This window comes from Acomys minous, assembly GCF_964271855.1.
Source record: "Acomys minous genome assembly, chromosome: 10".
Lineage (NCBI taxonomy): Eukaryota > Metazoa > Chordata > Mammalia > Rodentia > Muridae > Acomys > Acomys minous.
The window spans coordinates 34,048,554-34,074,363 of NC_140491.1; the positions used below are offsets into that span (position 1 = coordinate 34,048,554).

At 39.8% G+C, this 25,810-nt stretch overlaps 1 protein-coding gene across 1 annotated transcript in view; it reads left to right on the top strand.

Annotated features, from left to right (window-relative positions):
• The window catches only part of POLN (DNA polymerase nu), a 142,749-nt gene that overhangs the window by 26,114 nt on the left and 90,825 nt on the right, over window positions 1-25,810 (top strand). The window contains exons 3-6 of the mRNA XM_084798671.1: window positions 7,096-7,175; window positions 10,061-10,561; window positions 12,792-12,982; window positions 20,685-20,797. Coding sequence (XP_084654797.1) covers window positions 7,096-7,175; window positions 10,061-10,561; window positions 12,792-12,982; window positions 20,685-20,797 — 885 coding nt within the window. The remainder of the gene's footprint in view (window positions 1-7,095; window positions 7,176-10,060; window positions 10,562-12,791; window positions 12,983-20,684; window positions 20,798-25,810) is intronic.

The window sequence follows — 25,810 nt, forward strand, 5'->3', positions numbered from 1 at the left end:
TCTCTGATGGGTTGAAGACCAGATAGTTTAGTCTTACAATTAAACTTAGTTGGTTAGGGGTTAAGATGTTTTTAGATCAAAATAGATGTTTTAAGTTAATAGAGATGAGATATGATAGATACTGATTTTCATTGAGAAATTTAGACCCAACAAGATAGGAAAGATTTTACTTCAAGTTTGCCAAATACAAATAGCCAAATCACTGTGAATGCAACATTTATATAATTCCTAATTGTCTTGTGGTTCTTCCTGCTCTATGTAGTTTATTTTATTCAAGTGTAATAATATAAATGTATATTTTAAAAAGAAACATAATTAAAATGGAAAAAAGAAAGAATACAGAAGGAGGAAAAAAAAGAACACTTGTTGCAAAAGTTTGATTCCCAGCACCAACATGGAGGCTTACCACCTGCTTGGGCATCAGGCATGCATGTGGTGCACAGAGGTACATACAGGCAAAACACTCATAAAATAGTAAGAATAAATTTAAATTTTAAATACTTTCTTTTAAAAAAATATGCTGTTCAAGATGTAGGGGGGCCGGGCATGGCGGCGCACACCTTTAATCCCAGCACTCGGGAGGCAGAGGCAGGTGGATCGCTGTGAGTTCGAGGCCAGCCTGGTCTACAAAGCAAGTCCAGGACATCTAAGAATACACAGAGAAACCCTGTGTCAAAAAAAAAAAAAATAATATGATTGGTGGTGGTGGCAGCACATACCTTTAATTCCAGTACTCCAGAGGCAGAGCCAGGCAGATCTCTGAATTCAAGGCCAGCCTAGTCTACAGAGTGAGTTTCAGAACAACCAGGGCTACTCAGAAACCCTGTCTCCAAAAACCAAGTATGTACATACATACATACATACATACATACATACATACATACATACATGATCCAGCTGTACACTTCTGGGTATATATCCAGTGAAATCAAAGTCAGATACCTACACACCTATTCACAATAGCCAGGTTATAGAATCAGCATACATGCCCATTGTATTAGGGTTCTCTAGAGAAACAAAACTGATAGAATTAATATATGAATAAGCAGAATCCTCAATTCTGCAAAATTTCTCTATGTATGTATAAACAGTGGAGGGGAGGGAGGAGGGAGGAGGGAGGTTATTAGAATGGCTTACACGCTGTGGTCCAGCTAGTCCAACAGTGGTTGTCTGCCAATGTAAGGTCCAAGAAACCAGTAATAGTTCAGTTCATGAGGCTGGGTGTCTCAGCTGGTCTTTAGTATTTGTTGGAATTCTAAAGATGTAGTCTGGAATGCCAATGAAGGATGGGCTTGCAAGTGAGAGTGAGGGCAAACAGGCAAAAAGAGAGCTTCCTCCCTCCACCCCAAGACAGCGTTTCTCCTGGCTGTCTTGGGACTCGTTCTGTAGACTATGCTTTCTTCACGCTTACAGAGATCCCCCTGCTTCTGCCTCCTGAGTACTGGGATTAAAAGAAGCAGACACCACTGTCTGGCCACTTCCTCCTTCTATGTCCTTTAACAGATTGCAGACCTTCCACCATAAAAGATCCAATTTAAAAGTAGGTCTTTCCACTTCAAATTATTTAATTAAGAAAAATTTCTTCACAGTTGTACTCTGTTGCTTGGATTTTAGTCAATTACAGATGTAGTCTAGTTGGCAACCAAGAATAGCCAGCACAAGTTCACCTTTTGTCAACTTGACAAATTATATCTCATTATGTTATGCTTAATTTCCAAATGAAAATAATAACCAGATAATAATTACACCTAACATGATATAACTATCTCATTTACAGTTGCAAATACATTATATATTTAACTAGCCATAATTATGCCTAATGTGATATACTATCTCTCATATAACCACAAACACACTATAAATTTTAGAATAGGCACCAATGTCCCTTGAGGGACGTTCTTTTAATATCTCAAACTTGAATATGATAACCACTGATAGTCTTTTAATTGATGTTACATTATATGATAAATAAATTGAGGAAAGAAAACACAAATATCTGTACAAACACATTCTTAAAATATGGCAGAGCCGGGGGCTGGAGGTTGGGTCAGAGGTAAAGAGCACTGGCTGCTCTTCCTGAGGTCCTGAGTTCAACTCCTAGCAACCACAATGTCTTCCTGAGGTCCTGAGTTCAACTCCTAGCAACCACAATGTGGCTCACAACCATCTATAATGAGATCTAGTGCCCTCTTCTGGCCTGCAGGCACACATGCAGGCAGGATTCTGTATAAATAATAAATAAATTTAAAAGCCTAATAAAATAAAGTATGGCAGAGCCATGTCACTTATAATCTTCATTTCTGCAACTGCTCATGTGGCCTTCCTCTGCTATACACTCAGTATTTCCTCCATTCTCAGCAAACACCTCAGCAGGTCTTGGCTCCTTTCCTAGAGGAGTGACCCATACCTTCATTCTGAAGAGTCCGTGCTCTTTGTTACCCTGTCTGGATTGGCTGTTGTAGTTTCCCATTGACTTAATCACAGGTCATAGCACCAAGTGACACCCTAAAGGATTCCTGAATTTCAGATATACTCTTTCTTACCTCAATTGTGGAGAAGCAATCCAATGTCATCATGGTAATCTGGATCAATCACGCCTCCTAACACTTAATTCTTTCTTAGCCTGTTGGTTTAAGGGCATCAGAAACCCAGAATAGCCAGGGGGAAGTCTTGAGCTTTCAGGTCAACGGAATATTTGTTGTGACTCCTGGCAAGAACTCTTCCCCCTCAGAAACCAAAATTTCTAGGCCCCCAGAATTCAAGGTTGTGGGAACATACATTAACAGATGAGTAAATAAAATGTTTATATACACAATAGAGTCTTATTCAGCCATAATGAAACTATGCCTTTTGTAGAGAAAATGATGGAACTGGATATCATATTAAATTATAGAAGCCCAACTCAGACAAATGTTTTATGTTTACTCTTCTGTTCATAATAGGATTAAAGTGGAAAAAAGACTTTTGGAAGGGGAACCAGAGTAGGTTGAAGTGAAAGATAGAGTGAATTATCAAAGTACAATTTGAATAGAGGGCAAAACCCAAATGGTACCAAAAGTGTGGTTCTAGAGGTTTTCCCATCCAGATACACAACCCAGAAGCCCTTTCCCATGCAGCTAATCTATAACCTGGCTGCCTGGATGGCTGAAAATCCGGGCCCTACTGTCCTTTTGCTTGAAATCAGTGCAGGGGCATCTGTCTTAGGAAAATGCAGCATGTTGTTTATTTTGTAATATTTCAGGGAAACTTAAAACTAAACATGATGTCTTATTACCCTATTTTTTTCTTAATTTTTTTTTATGTACTCACACATTTTATCTGAAGTTTTCAGAGCTTGTATGTGCTTTTATAGTATATGTAGGGTTTTTTTGTTTGTTTGTTTGTTTTTCTTTCTTTCTTGGGTCTCCTTCCCCTTCCTGTTCTAGCAGAACTTGGCTTGCTTGTTAAGTGTGTATTTTCGTCCCCTCAGGGGACAGAAGTTACGTAGTAATTTGAACAGGGGATGTTTAAGTCATTACTGACTAGATGGATTTTAGCCACCAAGGCGTATAAAGAGAACGCTAAAAGATCTAAGTAGCAGATAGGGAGCAGCTTCCTCCCCCAAAGCTGGAGGAGAGTACTGAAAAAAGGAAAGGTGTCCATCCTCTGGCGGTGTTCCTGCAGCACCCTCTGCTGACCAAGTTTAGCATTGTGTCAAGTGTTTACAGGTCAGCTTCAGGATCGCAAGCAGTTATGAAATTTCTATCACTTGTATTTCTTTCCAAGTCCATGTTCATGTATCTTTAATGATGTTTTTGTCTAAATGCATTCTCTTTGTTGTGTATAACACATAACAGGACATAATCATTTATAACAATTTGAGCAAATAAGAAGGAACAAAAATAATTGTTCCTTATTGAGCATATTATATGTTCTACATTCTAGAGTAATATATCATAAAGTATAGGACAATTTACTTTTATCCTTAATGCCTCTGGACTCTAGATTATGCACTGTTGAAAGTAAATGGATTGGTAACAATAGACAAAGAATACTATTAAGCTAAAAGCAGATGAATTTATTTATGAGAGATAATTACATAGATAAAGTTGAACACTATGTTTAAAAGTGTAATTGATTTAATAAGTTGTAAGAAAAAAAGAAGTTCACATCCACTTAGGATGGACAGCATACACCTTTATTTGCCCCGGGACTATGAGGAAGTGTTTTTGATGCCATCATGCCAGTCCAACAGCACAAACAAGAAATGTTTTTTAATTAGAGGTCTGGTTATTCAATTCAGAAGCCTTGGGGGGTGTAATAGAGTATCACCTTCAATTAAAAGACAAATTACAGCATTTTATATGTCCCACCACTAAGAAAGAGCCACAGAACCTGATAGAAAACTTTGTAGAGAATAAAGGTGTTTATTCCACACTTGGGAATGTGTTCTATCCCATACAGTGAGTGATACAAAAGTCACCTGATTCATGTAGGGCCTAATGTAGCTGGGGTTCAGCCATATGCATTGCCAGTTCAACAGACCTTATGGTAGTAGAGATGGAAGAATAGAACCTTAACAAGAGAATCCTAATACAGACTCCAAGAACATGAAGCAAGGCTGTGCCATCAGCATCAGAGAATTATATGTCTTAAAATTAAACTAGAAATTACCCCTGCTATGGTACTAGCTCCTGGTAAAAATGGAGCTTGAGACTGTGAGGACATCAAGTAACCTTGAGTTCCAAACACCAAACATTGTCCAGTTCTGTCAGAGCATCAGTAAGAGGGTCTTCAGTCCATTGTATGCTGGAAGTGGTTCATTTGGTTTGGGTATAGACAAGCTAGTAGGTACAACTGGCTACTTGAGCCAGTGGTTCAGAGATGTATGGCTTAGCATGTGATGTGTTGTCTCAGTGTGCAAAAAGAAAAAAAGATGGATGCAGGTGTGCCAGACTCTAGTTCAGGTACCCTGAAAGACATGTGGAAGATAAATCCAAGGGAGATTAACTTACACATCACATTGTATGGATGAGTAAACCAAGGTTAGAAAACTTTGGACCTATAGACAAAGGTTGGCTAGCTGACCAATCTGGAATAAGAAATATCAGGAGTCTGGCACAGAGAATTCTTGAGGTAAGGCATATGGCTAGGTTCAGGGCACAGACCTGAAGTATCTCTCACCTATGAACATCCACCACAGGCTGCACCAACAGCCATGTTATCAGAATGACTTGGCCAATTAACACATATCAGCCTCTGTCCCAGGCCTAATACATGGTTACTTACTTTGGGTTTACTAACCATGGCAGTCGAGGTAGAGGCTGTGTGGGGTTTATTAGCCAGGACTGATTTAACTGTTTGTTTGTCGAACATTCAACTTCCCAACAGCAGAGATTGGGCTCAGAGTCCCCAGTGCATGATCTTTGAACCGTCAGCTGGTGTTAGGTTGGCAACACTGAACTCACCATGCTCTGAAAGGTAGAGTGATAGTTTTTTTTTTCTTAGAGAATGTATTTTACTGTGTGGCCAAGGTTGGTCTTTATCAAGTGATCTTTCTACTGTATCCTCCCAAGCAACTGGACCACAGATATATGTCACCATGCCTACCTAAGCAGTGACTCATTTGAATGACATGGTCCAAGCATTGGTTCACCTTTTCCATTTTGAGTGCCTTTGTCCGGTCTATTTTCCATGTGCGCTCTGGGAGCCTTGAAGTTATACATGAGCAAGTGGGGCCATGTACACTGTCAGAGTGGCTATGAACACAGATGTCTAAGTTACATTCCTTGGGATTGTGTTTTAGTTCTGCCCCTTTACTGTTCAGCTCAAATTAGTCAGTTTGTTTCTGTGTGAGTGCACCAGTGAGTGCAGGAGCTAGCTATTTATCTTGGCTTGTTGGTTTGTTTGTTTGAGATAGGGTGTCTCACTGGGACCTGGGACCCACGACCCACCTTAGGCTATTCTAGATGGCTAGTGAGCCACAGGGATCCTATCTCCACATCAGTCAGTACTGGAATTATAAACTTGCACAACACCTGGCTTTTAAAAAAAGATCGATTCATTTGTTATGTATGTATACAATATTCTGCCCAAATGTACACCTGTAGGAGAGGACACCAGATTTCATTACAGATGTTGTGAGCCACCATGTGGTTTGCTGGGAATTGAACTCAGGACCTTTGGAAGAGCAGACAGTGTTCTTAACCTCTGAGCCATCGCTCCAGCCCTCACACCTCACTTTCTACATGAGTTCTGGAGACCAAACTGAAGTCTTCATTCTTACTCAGCAAACACTTTACACACTGAGCCATTTATGCAGCTCTCCAGCCCAGGGTAATTAAAACTAAAATCTAAATTAGGTGTGTGTATCAGTGATGTTTCCTGAGCTTCTGATACTATTCTATTGCAGTATTACTCAGTTTAACAATTTCTTCAAACCTTTAGAACTTATAAGGTGTTTCTAAAATGTGAACTTTGGGTTTTGTACCTCCCCTCCCCTCCTCTCCCCTCCTCTCCCCTCCATTCCCTTCCCTTCCCTTCCTTTTGTTCACTCTCCTCTTTTTTTCCCCCCAAAACAGGATTCTTCTCCATGTAGCGTAGCTGTCCTGGAATTAGCTCTGTAGACTAGGCTGGCCTCGAACTCATAGATATGCCTGCCTTTGCCTCACGAGTGCTATAAGTAAAGGTATGCACCACTACTGTCTGGCACTTTTGAGTTTTCAAAATAAAATATTCAAGTACAAGTTCCAAGTAACTACAAATAAACATTTCATAATTAAATGGACATGTCTTCTGTTTTGAAGACACTTTACGCAGCTACTTACTACATTGGTCTGATGCATTTTGATTGTGTTGATAATGGTTAAATAGCAAATTAATCGTTTTCAATTGTTAGCTAATTTTATTATTTGTTTTGTTTTCTTTAAGGTAGGGTCTCTGTATGCAGCCCTGTCTGGTCTGAATCTGGGTATGTAGCTTAGACAGGCTTCAAACCCATGAAGATTCACCTGCCTCTGCTTCTAAAATACTGGGATTAAAGGCATGCAGTACTATGCCTGGTTCTTTAATTTATTTTTCAATGTTAATTTGTTTGTTTGTTTGTTTGTTTTTAAGCTTCAAAAGTGACCAAAAAATCTGCTGCTCATTACTCAGTATTAGCTGAACACGAGAAGACTCAATCACTAGAAACAAAGGTAAGTATTTACGATTATGAATAATTCTAAACAGATGATCCTTATTTGTTAACAGATATTTAATAAGCATCCTAGTATATGCCAAAACTCCAGACGATGCTTTAAAAAACATTCCTGTTCTCCAGACCACATGGGTTAACTTAGACAGGAAAGCACAGAAACATGGCACACATCTGCTCCATGTGTGCAGTAAGTGCTGTGAGAGTGCTGAGTTTCATGTTCTCTGAGACCAAGAGGAAGGACATTTATCCAAGCTCTGTGCTGTTGCAATTTTCATTTCTAGGTAGTGGGGGCAGGACAGCTTTCTGAAGTGTGAACATTGTATATAAGTTGAAATGTAATGAATGATCAGGAGTTGGCCAAACTGAAGCTCCTACCTTTACAGAGTAGGGAAATGATACTGAGAACTTTTTAAAGAGTCTAGAGTTTTAGTGAGCCACCCAGTTTTGACAATGCAGGAAGAAGAGGTTATGTCACTGAAGATATTGTATAGGAACAGTGGTGGAACTCACCTCAGAGTGGAGAGAATGGACGCTGGAGCTTCTAACCTAATTTTTTTTTTCAAGACTGGCTGTCCTTGATCTTGCTCTGCAGACTATGTCAGTCTTGAACTCACAGAGATCTGCCTGCCTCTGCCTACCAGGTCCTAGGAGCATACACCACGACCCTGGGCTCCTAATTTTTTAAAATTTATTTATTTATTTATTTATTTATTTATTTATTTATTTATGTTTTTGTTTTGGGGTCTCACAGTGTAGCCCTCACTATGTACACTGGACTGGCTCAAACTCTCAGAGATCTGCTTGTTCTGACTCCTGAGTGCTGGGATTCAAGGGCATCATAGCACTACCCCTAGCAAAAGCTATTTTAAAGTGTTATTGAATTTTTATTTATTTATTTTTGTTGAGGGAGATATACATGCCATGAAGCACATGTGGAGGTCAGAGGACAACTTGCAGAAGTTAGATTATTTTCCACCATGTGGGTCCCAGGATCTAACTCATCTCTCAGGCTTGGTGGCAAGTGAGTCATCTTGCCAGCCTCCAACCTAATTTAAAATTAAACTCCCTGTAGTAAAGTGGGAATAATGTCAGGACCTATTCTTGGTACTACTGGCTGATTATTTGGCCCTAGGATTTTGAAAAGTCATGTTCTTACTGATATATTTTAAAGCTGAAATTTAAAGCATTCACCCTGACTTTCTAAAGTTGCAAAGAATATTATTCTAGTATATTGTTAATACTAATATTTTAAAAACTGTCATGAAACTTAAAATACATCCATTGTGATTCAAAGACATGGTGGCACATCTTTAATCTCAGCAGAGGCAGGCAGAGTTTGAGCCCAGCCTGGTATACAGAGCAAGTTCTAGGACAGCCTGAGTACAGAAAAACCTTATCTAAAAAAAAAAAAAAAACCAACCAACCAACCAAAGCAAAAACAAACACCACATGAACAAGATATCTCTCTCTTTTTTTTGTTTTGTCTGTTTGTTTGTTTTCGAGACAGGGTTTCTCTGTGTAGCCTTGGCTGTCCTGAACTCACTTTGTAGACCAGGTTGGCCTTGAATTCACAGAGATCTGCCTGCCTCTGCCTCCCAAGTGCTGGGATTAAAGGCATGCACCACCACACCCAACAAGCAAGATCTTTAATAGTCTGAAATCTTATTGAATTTCTTTTCTTGAATATGCCTCCACAGAATTTTTAATTAATATAATTTTATGCCTAAAAGTCTGTTCTTGGAACCATAAACTATTTCTCTGCAGTAAGTTAAATTGTCTGTGGTATATGATCAAGTGTTAAGATATTTTCTTTCAAGATTACTTTTTTTTGAGACAGGTGAGACCTGGTTCTCCTGGAACTCACTCTGTAGACCAGGCTGGCCTTTGCTTTTCGAGTGCTGAGATTAAAGGCATGTTCCACCAGCACTCAGTTCAAAATTACTTTAAAAATACTCTTATTGTACAGATGTACAAAAAAGAAATAAAATATAAATTATGATATGGACATTAAACACAAAGTACCATTGTAAACAAGTCTACTAAATGGGTGGAGATGTTTCTCTCTTGTCAGTGGATGTTTCTGTCTATATGGACTGCACATTGATGGAGTGAGGACAGGATCACTGAGCTGTGCTTTTCTTAATTTAATAGGTCAATTAACATTATCAGCTAGAAGTTTTTGTTTGTTTTGTCTTGTTTTGTTTTTCAAGACAGGGTTTCTCTGTGCAGTCCTGTCTGTCCTGGATTCACTTTGTAGACTAGGCTGGTTTTGAACTCACAGAGATCCGCCTTTCTCTGCTTTCCCGAGTGCTAGGATTACAGGTGTGCACCACTGTGCCTGGCCATTATCAAGTAGTTGTTACGATTTCATTTTCTCTATGACTGGCCTCTGTTTGGAGTTGTAAATCGAGGCTTCCCTCTCATTATCTTCTGAGATGAATGATTCCCAGTAAAGGGCTAAAGGAAACATTTTGAACTTGTACCTGCTCTAGCCCCAGGATCCGGCTGTTCATAATCTAGTAAGACTGTCTAACTCTGTTGGAAAGTGTGGTTCTAAGGCTGGAGGGGTGGCTCAGTGGTAGAACACTTGTTCAGCATCCACCACAGAAAAAGAAAAGAGAAAGATCATATATATGTAAAAATCTTCATATTACTTTTGATAAGCCATATCAAAACTCACTTGGAAGCTGGGCGTGGTGGCACATACCTGTAATCCCAGCCCAGCACTTGGCGAGGCAGTGGCAGGTAGGCCTCTGTGAGTTAGAGGTCTACAAAGTGAGTCCAGGACAGCCAAGGCTACACAGAGAAACCTTGTCTTGAAAAAAAAATTAACTTGGTTTATAGATATGTCTTGTGATGAAATATTTTTCTTTTTTTCTACAGAACTCTAAGTCATTAATAACCCAGATATCAAGAGGCTCCATTGAGCTCTCTTCTCAGCCCTCCATTACAAATCTCACAAGTCAGCTCTCTGCTGGTCAAGTGCAGAACAGCACCAGCTTCTTGGCTCTTTCCAGTTATTTAATTCCACCGTATGATCAGGAAGCTTTGGTTTTACAGAAAATGGAGCATAAGAGAAAGCACTTTCTAAAGGAGAGCATAGTTAAAGAAGATAAGGAAAGCTTGAATCCTAAAAGAAAATATATTACGAGTAGTAATTCTCCAGAAAAAGCAAGGAAATGCACAGCACTGGGAGAAGATACTGATGAGATTGAAACCCCGCTAATCTCTGAGGACACAAGAGCTTTTGGAGAACAGCTTTGTGATGTTAGATATTTGGATGATTTGGCAAAAGTTCAGCTGATGGATAGCCTCAAGCAGGCAGCAGCCCTGGTGGTGACATTGGTGTACAAGGACGGTTCTACACAACTCAGAGCCAACCAGGTGAGTAAGCAGTAGTATCACATGCCCGTGGCACTAGCACTTGAGAGACTAGGGCAGGAGGAGAACTTGAACTCTGGAATTCAGAATCAACCTGGGAAACATAGTGAGACCTCAGTTCAAAACAAATCCTCTTTCTGGTTTTAGGAGAGCTAGAAATAAGATTTTAAGCCTTACTTCCTCTACTTTGGTAAGCGATTCTGACAATGTAGGGTTCCTGTCAGTTCTAGGCAACTGATAAACTGCTGTCTAAAGGAGGCACTCTTTTCTACCTTCCTCAGTAATGTGTGAGGGTATCAAATTCTCCACCTGCTAGAAAATATCTGTCCTTCTATTTTAGCCGTTATTGTGGGTGGAAAGTGGTATTTTGTTGTTCTGAAGTGCATTTGCTCAACAGTGATGATACTGAGCGTTTTTTAATGCACTTATTGCTCTTCATGATTCTTCTTTGGTAAAATGTAAGGGTTTTTTTTGGCCTATTTCTGAATTAGGTTATGATATTTTCTATTTTGGATATGTAAGAGTTCTCCATATGTTTTATATGATTCAAGTCCCTAATAAGATACGTGATTTGAAGCTTATCCCAGTCTGGCAGGCACACGTGTAGCCAGAATAATGTACAAATAATAATAAAAGAACCTTTAAAAAAGTCTTTTTGTTTTGTTTTGTTTTGAAACAGGGTTTCTCTATATAACAGCTGCCCTAGACTGTTATAGACCAGGCTGGCCTCAAACTCACAGAGATCCATCTGTCTGTGCCTCACAAGTGATGTGGTTAAAGGTGTGTGCTACCATGCCTGATTCAAAGATTTATTTATTATTTATATAGTGTTCTGTCTGCACGCCAGAAGAGGGCACCAGATCTCATTATAGTTGGTTATGAGCCATCATGTGGTTGCTAAAAATGAACTCAGGACCTTTGGAAGAACAGCCAGTGCTCTTAACCTCTAAGCCACCTTTCCAGCCCCAAATAAGTAAATCTTTAAAAATAAAAATAAAAAAAGAAGCAGAGACAGATGAATAACAGATAAAAAGTCTCATCTGACTGTCTTCTTTTTACTGTATTCATTTCAGAATCCCAGTCCATGGGATGATGTCACCCAAATTCAGGGTAGGTCTTCTTTGCTCAGTTGAGCCTTTCTAAAAGCATCCTTATGGACACATTAAGGAGGTATGTTTCCCCTATAATCCCAGCACTCAGGAGGCAGAGGCAGGTGGATTTCTGTGAGTTCAAGGCCAGCCAGGTCTACAAAGTGAGTCCAGAACATCCAAGGCTACACAGAGAAACCCTGTCTCAAAAAACAAACAAACCAATGAGAGAGAGAGAGAGAGAGAGAGAGAGAGAGAGAGAGAGAGAGAGAAACGAAAACATTGCACACTGAATCTACAGGCCCTTTTCTAGCTGTGTCCACAACTGACTTTTGTATAGTATCCATATATCCAGCAACTTTGCTAATCTACACTTGAGATTCATAGCAGTTTTATTCACAATAGCCAGAATCTGGAAACAACCTAGATGTCCCTAAACTGAAGAATAGATAAAGAAACTGTGGCACATTTACACAATGGAATACTACTCAGCTATTAAAAACAAGGAAATACTGAAATCTGCATGCAAATGGGTGAAACTAGAAAGGATCATCCTGAGTGAGGTAACCCAGACCCAAAAAGACACACATAGTATATATTCACTTATAAGCAGATATTAGCCACATAATACAGGATAATCACACTACAATACACAGACCTAAAGAAATTAAATAACAAGGAAGACCCTAGGGAGAATGTCTACTTCTCAGAAGGATAAATAGAATAGACACCGGAAGCAGTTGAAGAGAAGGAACAGGACAGGAGACTACCATAGAGGTCCTCTGAAGACTCCACCCAGGAGGGGATTGAAGCAGATGCTGAGACTCACAGCTAAACTTAAGGGTGGAGCACAGGGAGTCTTATGGAAGAGTTGGGGGCTAAAAGGACCTGGAGGGGACAACAGCTCCACAAGGAGACCAGTGGAACCAACAAATCCTGGCAGCGGAGGCAGTTGCTGCAGAGGCTCATGCATCAACCAAGGACCATGCATGGTGTGGACCTAGACCCTCTGCTCAGATGTAGTAGATAGGCAGCACAGCTTTTTAAAGTATCATTATAGATGTTACTCTTTTGTCTTATAGCTTACTCTCATAAAGCAATATATCTACTTCGTTTTGTGACTTTGTATTACTATGTTTTCACAGGCTTTAACTTGTCCTGTTAAAGGAATTGTAGTGCTACTAAAAAGCCATGTAGACAGCAGCCCCTTGATTCCCCCAGACCAGGGTGGTGCTCTGGGAGAGGACTTCACATCCACAGATCATTGTATCTACTTACATACCGAGTGCTCCCCATTCTGGGGACCAAAGCAAGAAGCACACAGTCTATTTGTCAAGTAAGAAATCTTTATTTATTACATTAAATGTAAAACTTCCCAAGCTCCAGTTTTAACTACTTAAACTTTTAGGTTTTTTAAATTAATACATCAAAATAATTTAAGGTTATCTATTTTATGCATATGGATATTTTATCTGCATGTACACCTATCTGTATACCAGAAGAGATCATCTGGTCCTATGAGACTACAGTTATAGATGGTTGTAAACCACCATTTGGTTGCTGAGAATTGAACTCAGGACCTCTGGAAGAGCAGACAGTGCTCTTAACCTCTGAGCCATCTCTCCAGCCCATGAAAATAATTTTTAAAAAAACCACGAAATCAGTGGTCTCCTCCTTCAGAGTTTCTGGAATGGAGGATCCATCCTTGATGCCAGGGGAACCTGCTCCAGTATTGCGACAACTTTGCAATGAGATGTTAGGGGGAAGGAAGCCTTGTCCTCTATCCTGAAATCTCACTGGCCTTGAACTCAGAGATCTGCGTGCTTCTGACTTCTGAGTGTTGCAATGAAAGGCATATGCCTCCCAACTGCTCAAATTAAAGGGGTGACCCATCACCACGCTGTTCATTGTAACCCTAGGACTTAGAGAACAACTAACGCACACAGGTCACCTGTCTGCGGGGGTTAAAGGCATGGGCCACCACCACCCTGCTCTTTTTTTTTTTTTTAATCTTAGCTCCAAATTAATCCAACTCTTAGAGATTTATAAACAAAGTTTGAACTGTAGTAACCTTTGAAGTTACTTAAAACATTTTACATCTCTGAACTATGTTTTCAATACCAAACAATAAAACTATCCTTTTTACTTAAGAAGAAAACTTCAGTCTTTATACATTAGTTTGAACTGAATGACCAAGCTGTCTGATGAACTATCACCTCTCTTTATTCAGGAGAACTCTTCTGTTTGAATCTAATCTGTAAAAGTAATTTTATTCTCCTGGCTCAGTTGTTGTCTGGGAGTATTACTTCATCCTTCTGCTAACCTCGGCCTAGTCCTGGAAGCTTCTAGCCTCCATACAATCTAATCTAGGCCTGGAATGTTTTAACCTCTGAGACTTACTGCTTAATGAGCTCACCCTTACTTGTTCCTTTTGAGCTCTGGGCTGGCTGGTTCAACTCAGCTGTTCTGGTTCAAACTCTTCTCCCAGCTGATTTATTTAATCTGGCTTCTCTCTTGGCTGGGAATTGCTCTGCTTGGCCTCAAACTAACTCAGCAATCTGCTTAATCTGGCTTCTTTTCATTTTCTGTCTCGTTCTGTCTTCACCTGAGTTCTCTCTCTGCCATCCATCTCTCTATTACTGTCCAGGTAAAAACTGCCTCCTCCCTTTGTAAAACTGCCTCTTTGTTTTGTTTTGTTTTTTGATAAAGGGTTTCTCTGTGTATATCCCTGGAAGTCCTGGACTCACTATGCAGACCAGGCTGCCTTGAAAGCACAGGGATTCATTCACCTGCCTCTGCCTCCCAAGTGCTGGGATTAAAGGCATGCACCACCATGCCCAGCCTGTAAAACTGCCTCTTAAGTACCTTCCTTTTCTTCTCTCTTCTCATGAGAGTTGGGTGTATTCCTATTCTGTCAAATCTCTGATTCATCAACTTTTCTGCCATTCAATTAGACATCACTTTCAAACATGGGTGCTTCCTTCTACAAACTAATTTTACCATTGTTTGGGATTAAAGGCATATATCACCATGCCTGGACTTAAGCTTTTCTTTAGCTGATTCTTGCTCTATACCAGGCTGGCCTTGAACTCAGTTCTGTTGCCTCTGTCTGTATTTGTATTCCAGCAGGATCACACAGACCTAGTTCTTTGGGTGTGATCTCTTGCCAGCTGGATCAATAGACCTAGAAGGTCTATGAATGTGATCTCTTGCCAGAACAGCCATGTTCTGATTTAACATTCCTCTACACTAATCTTTATCAATTTTGAGGGTATCCACAGTTTTCCTTCTCCTGTGGAAACAAAGACAAAACCTCTTCTCCAGTGTAACACATATCCTGGTTTTCATTCTGAGGTCAAGGTATCTTTAAAATATTCAGACTGATTTAATTCTGCAGGTTTTTAAAAATTACCCAACGTCTCTCTGCAGGTGTTGTTCCTTACTCATTCTTATTAAGCATATTTCTAAAAGTGTGATTAGATCTTTATTGGAAGATCTTGTCCTGTAGGATTGTATGGTATATCTGTAATATGCTTTCTGTTGTAATATGCAAAAACTGTTTCATTTTACTAGAGACATATGCTGGAGCATTGTCAGTCTTAATGTGTACAGGTATCACCATACCTTCTTCTACCACACCATAACTTCTAATACATGTATAATTACAAATCAGCCTTTTCAGAACTTGAAGTAGTTGCCCACTGAAATCTTGAATATGCTATGGTACACATACTTTAATTTTCCAAAGTATGAAAAATGAAACACATCCATTTGCCAAATTTCATTTCTTTGGGTAACTTTCTGCAGGTAATGTAGTTTGGTTATACAAAGAATAAGAAGGATATTGCCTTATAATTTTCTTATTTTGTTGTAAAGTGATAGGAAAATCTTCTTCAAACCTTTGCTGTTAAGATGGTGGTTTTTTAAAAATGAAATTCTGAAGCTTCTAGCACATTGCCTATTAACAGCTGATCAATTTAATCATTACCTTGTGCTAGAGGGCCTGGTAGACCCATATGATATCTGGTATGTGTTGTATACAAGGGATGATTTCTATTTCTAATTACTTGTAGCTGAATGAATAGTGAAGTTAATTCTGAATCATCTGGAATAAGTTCAGCACTTTCAATATGTAAAATAAGTCTTTCTCCATATTTCAAGTCATTAACTATATATTAAGAGATTCATGAAAACCATATAATATCATAAGAATGGCATACAACTCTGATTTTTGAACTGAGTCATAATGGCTCTGAGCCACTTTACTTATTTTTCCTGACTTATAACCTGCCTTTCCTGATTTATTTGCATCAGTATAGAATGTAGGTGCTCCAGAAATATGTGTCCCTTTTACTATACAAAGAAGAATCTAATTAGTTCTTTTTATAAATTGAAGTCTCTTGTTTTGGGGATATTTTTGTTAATCTCTCCCAAAACATTACTGCACATTCTTTGCCAATGTTCATTTTCTGTCCATAATGAGGTAATTTCAGCATTAGTAAAGGGTACCACAATTTCTTCTGGGTCTATTCCCGCTAATTTATGAAGTCTCATTTTTCCTTTCAAGATCAATCCAGAAATCTTTTCTACATTGGTCTTTAGTTTTTTACTCTGTTTATGTGCTAAAAATATCCATTCTAAGATTCTGTCTTCTCTTTGCATAAGGATTCCAGTGGGAATGATTGAATTAAATTTGATGTTGAGGCCTTCAGGTGGCCCCTTCGTATGTTTCCTGGTGGCAAAGGGTTGTTGACCTGCACTTATTAGTCCAATGATGGCCTTTGCCACATCTCCTTCATACTCCAGAAGGCTGGGGCCTTCTTTTTGGATTATCTCTAGAAAAAACATTGTTTCTAGGAATGCCTTGCCTACAATCTTTTTCTTAAGATTTATTTATTTATTATTATGTATAAAGTGCTCTGCCTTCATGTACACCTGCACACCAGAAGAGAGCATTAGATCACATTATAGATGGTTGTGAACCACCATGTGGTTGCTGGGAATTGAACTCAGGACCTTTGGAAGAACAGATGGCACTCTTAGCCACTGAGCCATCACTCCAGGCCCTACAATCTTTTTCAAATGGCCTTGATAACCACAATTAAAACATCTGCCATTTTGATTTTTCCTAAGACTTTTAGAAATGATTCTCCTAACAGATTAGCATCATAGACATGAGATCCAGTATCAGCCTTATCTCTAATCCATTCCTCTATTGGTGCTGGAATTAGCATTTGCAAAAGCCAAAGATTCAATTAGTATTTTTCTGACTTCTGAATCTGATATTTATTATTATTATTATTATTATTATTATTATTATTATTAACAACAGCTGAAGTCAATCTTTGTAGAAAACCAATAAAGGCTTCTTGGGGGGCCTTGTATAATTTTAGTAAATGACTCAGACCTCTTTCCTGATTCACCTTATCCCAAGTACTTAAAGCTTCTAGATGACATAATGCTAACATGTGATCATCAAATTCAAACTGCCTTTGTAAATCAGCCTATAGACCTTCATCTAGCAACTGATCCTGGGAAATATAAATACCTCTGGCCTGATTTCATCGTTCTATGGTCTTAGCTTCATCTTTCCATCATGATTGCCATTGTAACTGAGGATCAGGTTCTAATATTGCTGTTGCCAAGTCTTTCCAGTCTTGGGGGTTAATTCTGTTATGTACTGCCCATGAATTTAGCATCTGCTTCACATAGGATGAATGCATATCATAGGAGATGATCACTTCCTTAAATCTTCTCAAATCTAAGTTGTCCATATCATTCCCCTCAGTTTTATTATAACCTTGGGGTGCCTATCATCTCCTGGTAGGTCTTGTATAGTAACTGGCTAAACTAAGGTTGGTTATCTAACAACCTTAGCTGCCCCCTTTCAGTTTCATTTTGTTATGGTGTGGTAGGCTCTGTCTGTAACCCACTGTGTCTGATAAATTTCCTTATTTTCATTTATAGGACTTCCTAAGGCTTGCCTAAATTCCTCCGTCTGTATCTCTGAGTATTTTCTTATTCTCCTTTATAAGTCTCTCTAATTATCCCTCGAAGGTTTGTGTCCACTTTTTCTTTGAGCAAGTACAGAGAGCCATTATGACTATTAGGAATAAAGTATAAAATACCAAAAAGATAATAATCATAATTGGTATTGGGACAATTTCTGCTAAGCCATTTTGCTTTTTTTTTCTGCTTTTCAAGACAGGGTTTCCCTGTGTAGCCTTGGCTGTCCCGGACTCACTTTGTAGACCAGCCTGTCCTTGAACTAACAGCAATCCACCTGCCTCTGCCTCCTGAGTGCTGGGATTAAAGGCGTGTGCCACCACCGACCGGCTTTCTGCTTCTTTTTTCAAGCCATCTAGAACAATACTATACAGGGTTCTAAAGCTTTATATTATGGTACCTTCCATCCTTAGCTCTCTCCTTGATTACTTCCCAGATGACTTACCAAATCTGTTTGTCCGTTGCTGGGTGATTGCTTTGTCTGTGGGGGTGTGTACTAGTTGGAGTGCCAAAATGCTGTTTTAAAAACAGAAAATCCCAAATTGTTTGATTTTACCAATGAAGACTCAGGAGCCAAATGCTGGGGTGAAAACCTGCTATCCCAGAGGCAGAGAAAGCATCCAGCTGACCTTCCTACTCAGCTAACATCCCACAGAAAAAGCCAAAGCCCAAAAGCTAAAAACCAGAGCCCAAGGCCAAAAGCTTGCCAGCTCACAAGACAGCCCAGGAGGGAAAAGCCAAAAGCCCTTTCTTCTTCTCCACACTATCTTAAATACCCTTCAACTCACAGTCCCTCCTTTCTGTTTAATCCCTGTCAACTGGTTTCTTGCTCTTCCTCTTGACCTAGGGTTAACTTTATTAAATCCTGTGTATGTGAACCTCTTAGATTAAAGGTGTGTGCTAGGGCTGAGCCACACCACAATCACCTGTTTACAATAAACAGAAAGTTATTGGATTACAGGTGTGTGTTAGAGCTCAACCCACCAAAACAATAACAACAACAACAACAACAACAACAAAAACGGTTTTTACAGATCATAATCTTGAAGTTCAAAACAGGATCAAATATCCTGTAGCATATTTATCTAGCATCATTTTGAACCATGTTAAGTTCCAGGAAAGATAGTCCCTCATGTATTATAAAACTGGAATAATGGTCCCAATTTTACAGTACTACATTTAGGAATCAAAATGAACTTAAATCATACTTTATGAATATTCACATAAATATATTTTAAGAAATTTAGCATGTGTATGAGGTGTGTGTAAGTGTTTGCGTGTGTATATGCACGCACACATGTATGTGCATTTTATTTTATTGTCTCTTGCTGCATGTAGAGCTCATCTATCCTACCTGGTCTAACTAGCCAGCTTGCCATGGGATCCCTGCCCCCCAAGTGCTGGGATTACAGGCAGACCACAAGCATTTTTATAGGTTCAGGGGACCTGTCATAGGTAGTGTTAGCTGCCAACTTGACACAAACCTAGAGTTACCTGGGAAGAGGGAACCTTAACTGAAGAGTTGCCTTGATCAGTTGGACTTTGACTATATTTGTGAAGCATTTTCTTAATTTCTAATTGATATAGGAGAGGCCAGTCCATTATGGGTGATGCCATCTCGGGGCAGGTGGATCTGGGCTATAAAAGAAAGGTATCTGAATATGAGCTTAAGTGCAAGCCAGCAAGCAGTCATTCCTTTATGGTCTCTGCTTTAGTTTCTACCTCCAGGTTCCTGCCTTGACTTTTCCTGATGATGGACTATAACTTGTTAAGATTATTCTTCCCAAGTTGCTTTATGTTAGAGTATTTCATCTCAGCAACAGAAGCAAACTAGAGTAGAATCTGAATGCTAGTCCTCATGCTTGTGTGGCAAGTGGTTTTTCCACTGAGCCATCTCCCAGCCCACAAGTAGCTCTTCTGCTCTTTGTCTTACCAAGATAGATTTCAGCCAGCCTGAATTTCTCCCTAGGAGAAGGCATCATTTCATCCTGGACCTGTGTTTCAGCATTTGTCAAAGAGGTCCCCATACCCCATTTTTCTGTCATTCTTCACCTCTTCCTTTTCTTCCCTGTATCCTTTACCAGTCTGATCTAAGCCAAGAGCCAGTGCTGTTGGCACTTTGGTCTCCCTACCAAGTTGGCCTCCTGTTCAAACAAACCAAGGCCAAACCACATAACTTTCAAAACACTATAATGTCTGTCAATGGACCTAGACAAGCAAAATCCAACTACACATCACCCAGTGTGCATGCTTACTGGGCTCCTGGTTACTTCCTTTCTCACCCATCAAAGAGCTTTTTTAATGCATTACTGTATTTTTTCCATGAAGAGGAATTTATGGTTTTGTGTTGTAGGGCTTCTGTCAGTAGCAAGGTATAATATCAGAACCCAACCTTTCCATTTATTATATGTGACATCTATGAACCCAAGTCCCCTCATACTGGCTGGAGTGCCTGCCCGCCTTGCCGCACTGTGATTAAGCTTCAGTGTGCCAACCTTGTGAAATGTTAGTCTGGTATCTGCACACATATGATAAATGTTAGATGTTACCCTATATTCAGAAGCCCAGGAGGTGGTGGAAGAAGCTGCAGTTTAGCACATGTGTGTCCTTCTGTGAAAGGTATGTGCGTAGGATGCTTGCCCAGAACATCTCTTGAGCAGGTTGCACAAGTCGTGGGAGGAAGAGTAGACAAGATGGAACATATGCCATCTCCAGCAGTATGGGTAGAGGTGGCACAGTGAAATGGCAGAAGGAAAGACCTGGCATGCTGAGAGGTGGGATACTTGGAGGGTCTTGGCCCAGGTCCAGTGTGTATACTCTGGAAGGAGCTTCAGGAGTGAAGCTTTGCTCAGAGATAAGCCCTGAGTCCAAGGTTTACAGTGTATAAACTGTACATAAGAAGTAATGTTCACCTCACATGATTCCTTAGTCAAGGTGTGTATATGTTGAAAAAGGATAGCTAGATATTTTATATTACAATATTTTTCCAAGATCTGAATTACTATCTAAATGGTGAATTTCCCCTTGTCTAGGAACGTGCTGCTTTGGACACTTAGATGTAAATGCCCCATTGTTTGTTTTAATGCGAAGGACTTTGTGAAAACAGTACTGCAGTTCGATGGTGAGGATGGCAGTTGGAAGCATGGTAAGCCACCATTCTCATTGTCCCTAAGACTTAAAAAGATGGTCAAGCCACCATGTCACCTGCTTCAGGACTGCTGGTCACACAGACACTGCTTCTTCACTTGCCATGAGCAGAAAAAGGCACTTCCTCTAATGTGTCTGGGATATACTTACATTTGTACTAGTTTATTCTCCTTCCATGTAAAGAATGACCCCTGAAGCACAGTTGCAGTGGGCTTTGTTATTACCACCAATGCCTACAGACACTAAGAACTACAACCCAGATCGCATCAAGCAATGTAGTGCATCTAGTATCTTTAAGAGAGTAAGGAATAGCTGGGCATGGTAGTGCACTCCTTTAATCCCAGCACTCGGGAGGCAGAGGCAGGCGGATCTCTGTGTACGAGGCCAGCCAACGCTACACAGAGAAACCCTGTCTTGAAAAAAAAGAGTAAGGAATAATTGGTGTATGCCTTTAATCCCTGTACTCAGTAAGCAGAGGCCAGAAGGTCTCTAAGTTTGAGGCCAGCTAGCTATTGAGCAGAATAACCAACTAGAGACAGACAGAGAGAAAGGGAATAAAACCAAACATGGCAAAAGCATTCACTGTGGAATCCTTGAGATTTAACTGTATAACTTTTACAAAAGTTTTCTACATTTCAAAATATTCATAATAAAATGTTGAGGAAAAATTTTATTATAATCAATTTCTAACACATACAAAATTACTCATCAAAGTTTGACCAAGATTAGACTTACAGCTAGTTTTTTTTTTCTTTTGTAACTCTCCATTTTTCACACCACAGACTCCTCAGTATTTTGTAACAAATCCCAAATACCATAAGATTAAGCTCTGATATTTCTGTTGTGTGAGGATCCCACATACAAGGCAATGTCATTACCTCCCCCAGAGTGAACAGTAATCTCTATGTTACCGGCTGTCCTGACAGTATTCCATCTCCCACACTTGTCCTGAGATGCTCTTAGTTTTCTGTTTGTTTTTGTGATGTTAGAAGCTATAGATTGTCATTGTCTAGGTTCTTTAATTACCATCTGGGAAGATCCAAAATCTATTATATTTTCTTTCTTTTTTATTTTTCCATTTTTATATATGTATATTTAGAGGAACATGTGCATGGGGGTATATGTATACATATGTGCATACCTGTGGAAGCCTGAAGTTGATGCTGGGAATTATCTTTAGTTGGTCTACCTTATTTATTGAGGTATGGTCTCAGTCAAACCCAGAGTTGGCATATGTGAGTAGCCAGCTTGCTCTGGGAACCCTGTCTCTGCCTTAGGAAGCTGGAATTACAGGCATGCTGCCACACCTATCTGACATTTACATGGGTCTGAGAATTTGAATTCTGGTCCTCAGGCTTATAAGGCAAGCATTTTGACCATTGAGCTGTCACCTCAGTCCATTTTCTTAATTTGGTAACTAGATTAGTTCTATAGAGAGCATCCCTTTATTGTCTGCCTAAGTGAACTTGAGATGGAAGTTGCTGGATGGAAATTTAGTTCTTTCTCTGTAGGCTCAATTTTCTTAATAATTATACTTTATTATGAACTTGCTAACAGAGCGTACCTCACTTACAACCCGACTAACCCAAACAATAGGAAAAGGATATTAAAGAACACAATAATGAAACCTTAAGGATATCTGTTCTGAGTCATGATTCTCCCGGTGTAGTCAGCAAGATCTCAGCAAACCTGCAATTCAACCAAGGTTACTGCTGGAACCTGGAACAGCGGCTGAGGCTCTCCTTCCCTGGAGCAGTTGTCTCTAGGAGCGTCTCTCTAAGTGCAGGGATGAACAGCCAAAACAATACCAAGTCCTCTTTCTTGCCTTCTGTTTTGGGCTCGTATATATATATATCTCCTTTCAGAGTCTCTACTAAGATGTTTTCTGCTGGTAACATCCAAACTCCCCCACAAAGTGGTTCAACTTCTAAGGGGAAAAACATCCTGCTCTCTCACTTATCTGTTCCCCATCCAACACAAAAACATGTTCATCTCCCCTACATTTCTCTTTACTTACCTTCAAAATAATGAATTGCTCTGTAGAGTCAGCAAAACTTGATGCAAAAATTTTTTTTTCCTGAGATAGGGTTTCTCTGTGTAACCTGGGCTGGCTATCCTGGACTTGCTTTGTAGGCCAGGCTAGCCTTGAACTCACACCAGTCAACCTGCATCGACTTCCTGAGTAAGATTACAGGTGGGCACCACCATGCCTGGCTGATACAAAATACTTTTAAACTATGGTCATCCCACCCAGTGGGGGATTGAAGCAGATCCTGAGACCCACAGCCAAACTTTGAGCAGTGCACAGGGAGTCTTAAGAAAGAGTGTGGGGATAGAAGGATTAGGAGGCGACAGGAGCTCCACAAGGAGACCACAAATCTGGGCCCAGGGGCACCTGCAGAGACTGATGCACTAACCAAGGACCATGCATGGAGAGGACCTAGACCCCCTGCCCAGATGTAGTCAATAGGCAGCTCAGTCTCAATGTGGGCCCCCTAATATGGGGAATAGGGGCTGTCTCTAACATGGACTCTGTTGCCAAGCCACAGAGGAAGAGGATGCAGGCAGTCCTGATGAAACTTGATAGACTGAGGTCAGATGGCAGGGGAGGGAGGAGGGGTAAAGACAGAGGGAGGGTGGGGTCAGGAGGAGACAGGAAGGGGATTACAATCGGGATGTAAAGTGAATATTAAAAATAATAAAGTATTAAAAAGTAGATAAAGTTTATAAAGTATAAAATAATAAACTATGGCCATGATGAGCATGTGGGCTGGTTTTACTGTTATTTAGGTTAAGTATTAGTAATGTTTAAATAACATATACATATGTATGTACATTATTATGGTAACAGGTTCCTTGGGAAATGGATGAGTGTAGGGGAGGAACTGCTCAGGTGAGTATGTAGCAGCTCAAAGTCCTTCAAGTCAAGAAAAGTCAACTTTATAAACCATCAAAGATATGTGTGCCAGAATAAAACATACCTATTATGTTTAAATAAATGGTGGAGAACGCAGAAGGCCAATCTGTATTGCCACAAGGAAGAACACTATGAACACACCTCAAAAAACTAAAAAAGGGGATTTGTCCTGGCAGGCTTCTGTCTGTCAGTTGCAAAAGTTGACAGAGATCAGCATCCAGAACATTCTGGTACTACCCAATCTCCCAAGGTCTTTTCAAAATATCTTTCTGTAGAACTCTTACCTCTGGAATGTCAGAGGTCATTCAGTGTTACAGATAGTGCCATATGAAGTCAAACATTGCTATCCTGGGTCACAAGCAGCCAAAATGACTGTTTCATCTCATCCAAAGTTCCAAATCTGCCTATATCTGTAGTCTTGGACATAATATGGAAAAGTTTTGACATTTAGCTGTATGGTACATAGAAATCTCTCTTGCTAGTGTAATAACTTAAGAATGCCAGAAAAGGGGCTGGAGAGATGGCTCAGAGGTTAAGGGCACTGACTGCTCATCCAGAGGTCCTGAGTTCAATTCCCAGCAACCACATGGTGGCTCATAACCATCTATAATGTGATCTGATGCCCTTTTCTGGCCTGCAAGTGTACCTGCAGCAGAACACTGTATACATAATAAATAAATCTTAAAAAAAAAAAAAGAATGCCAATCTGAAACTTAGTATGATATGATCCAAGTTTATAATTTATTTAAATTTCATCTCCCAGGTCTGAAGAGATGGTTAAGAGCACTGGCTGCTCTTCTAGAGGACCTGGGTATGATTCCCAGCACCCACATGGCAGCTCACAACTGTCTGTAACTCCAGTTCCAGGGTATCTGACACACTCATACAGACATACATGCAGGCAAAACACCAATGTACATAAAACAAAAATAAATTATAAAAAAAGTCAGCTCCTTTTTGTTTTTAGCTGTCTCACTGGCCTATCTTATGTCAGGGAATATCATTCTGCCTGGCCTACATTGCCTGCTTGCTCTGACACAGCGGAAAGGATACTATGTGAGTTCAGGTAGCTCCTACCCTTACTCCTTGACTCAGAAGGCATGATTCTGAGACCATGATGAAGCATTATGAATGGCCTGGGAAGACAGGGGAGAAAGTGGAAGAGAAGATCTACTCCCTATAATGACAGAAAAGCCTAAGTGGGGAGAGAACAGTTGAGAGGAGAGAAAAACAGGGACATGGGTCCAGTTTCTGACTTCAGTGAGCTTGAACTCCATATTCCTTATTAGCTGTTTAGATTATATTTCTTTAATGGTGATGCCTATATCAACCAGCCATGTAGGACTCGGGTGTATCCAGCTACCTTCCCACAAGGCAGACATTCTTGAAGAGGGCTGTGAAGATGGCTTTCTGGTAAAGTGCTTACTGTGTGAGTGTGAGGATGGGAGTTCTGGTCCCTAGTGCCCATGCAAATGTTAAGTAGGTGTAATGATGGAGTATACTGGCACCTTTCCAGTATGCTCAGAAGGTGGAGACAGGATCTCTAGAACAAACTGGCTAGCTAGAGAGCAATATTGAGGAGCTATGAGTTCAACTGAGAGACCTTGCCTCAGGAAATAAGATGGAGAGTACCTGGGGAAGACTGCTGGCTTCATCCTCAGGCTACTGCATGCAAGCACCCTCATATATACAAATACATACACACAGATACACACACACACACACACACACACACACACACACACACACACCACATACAGATACATACACAAATTCTCAAGAAATAATAGTTATAGGGGTACTTAATTCTGTAATTTGAGAAGATAGAAAAATATTATTCATTAGAAAATTAATCTTTTTGTTCCTTTTTATTTATTTTTTCATACAATGTATTTTAATTATGTTTCTTCTCCCCAACCCCTCCTAGATCTTACCCCACCTTCTTACTCACCCAATTTTATGTTTTCTCTATATCAAAAAAACTCACACAAAAACACAAAATGAAAAAAAAGTAAACAAAAACACCTGTAAAATAAAAAGTTTGAAAACAAAATAAACCAAAAATTCACCAAAAAATAAATAAATAAATAAAAG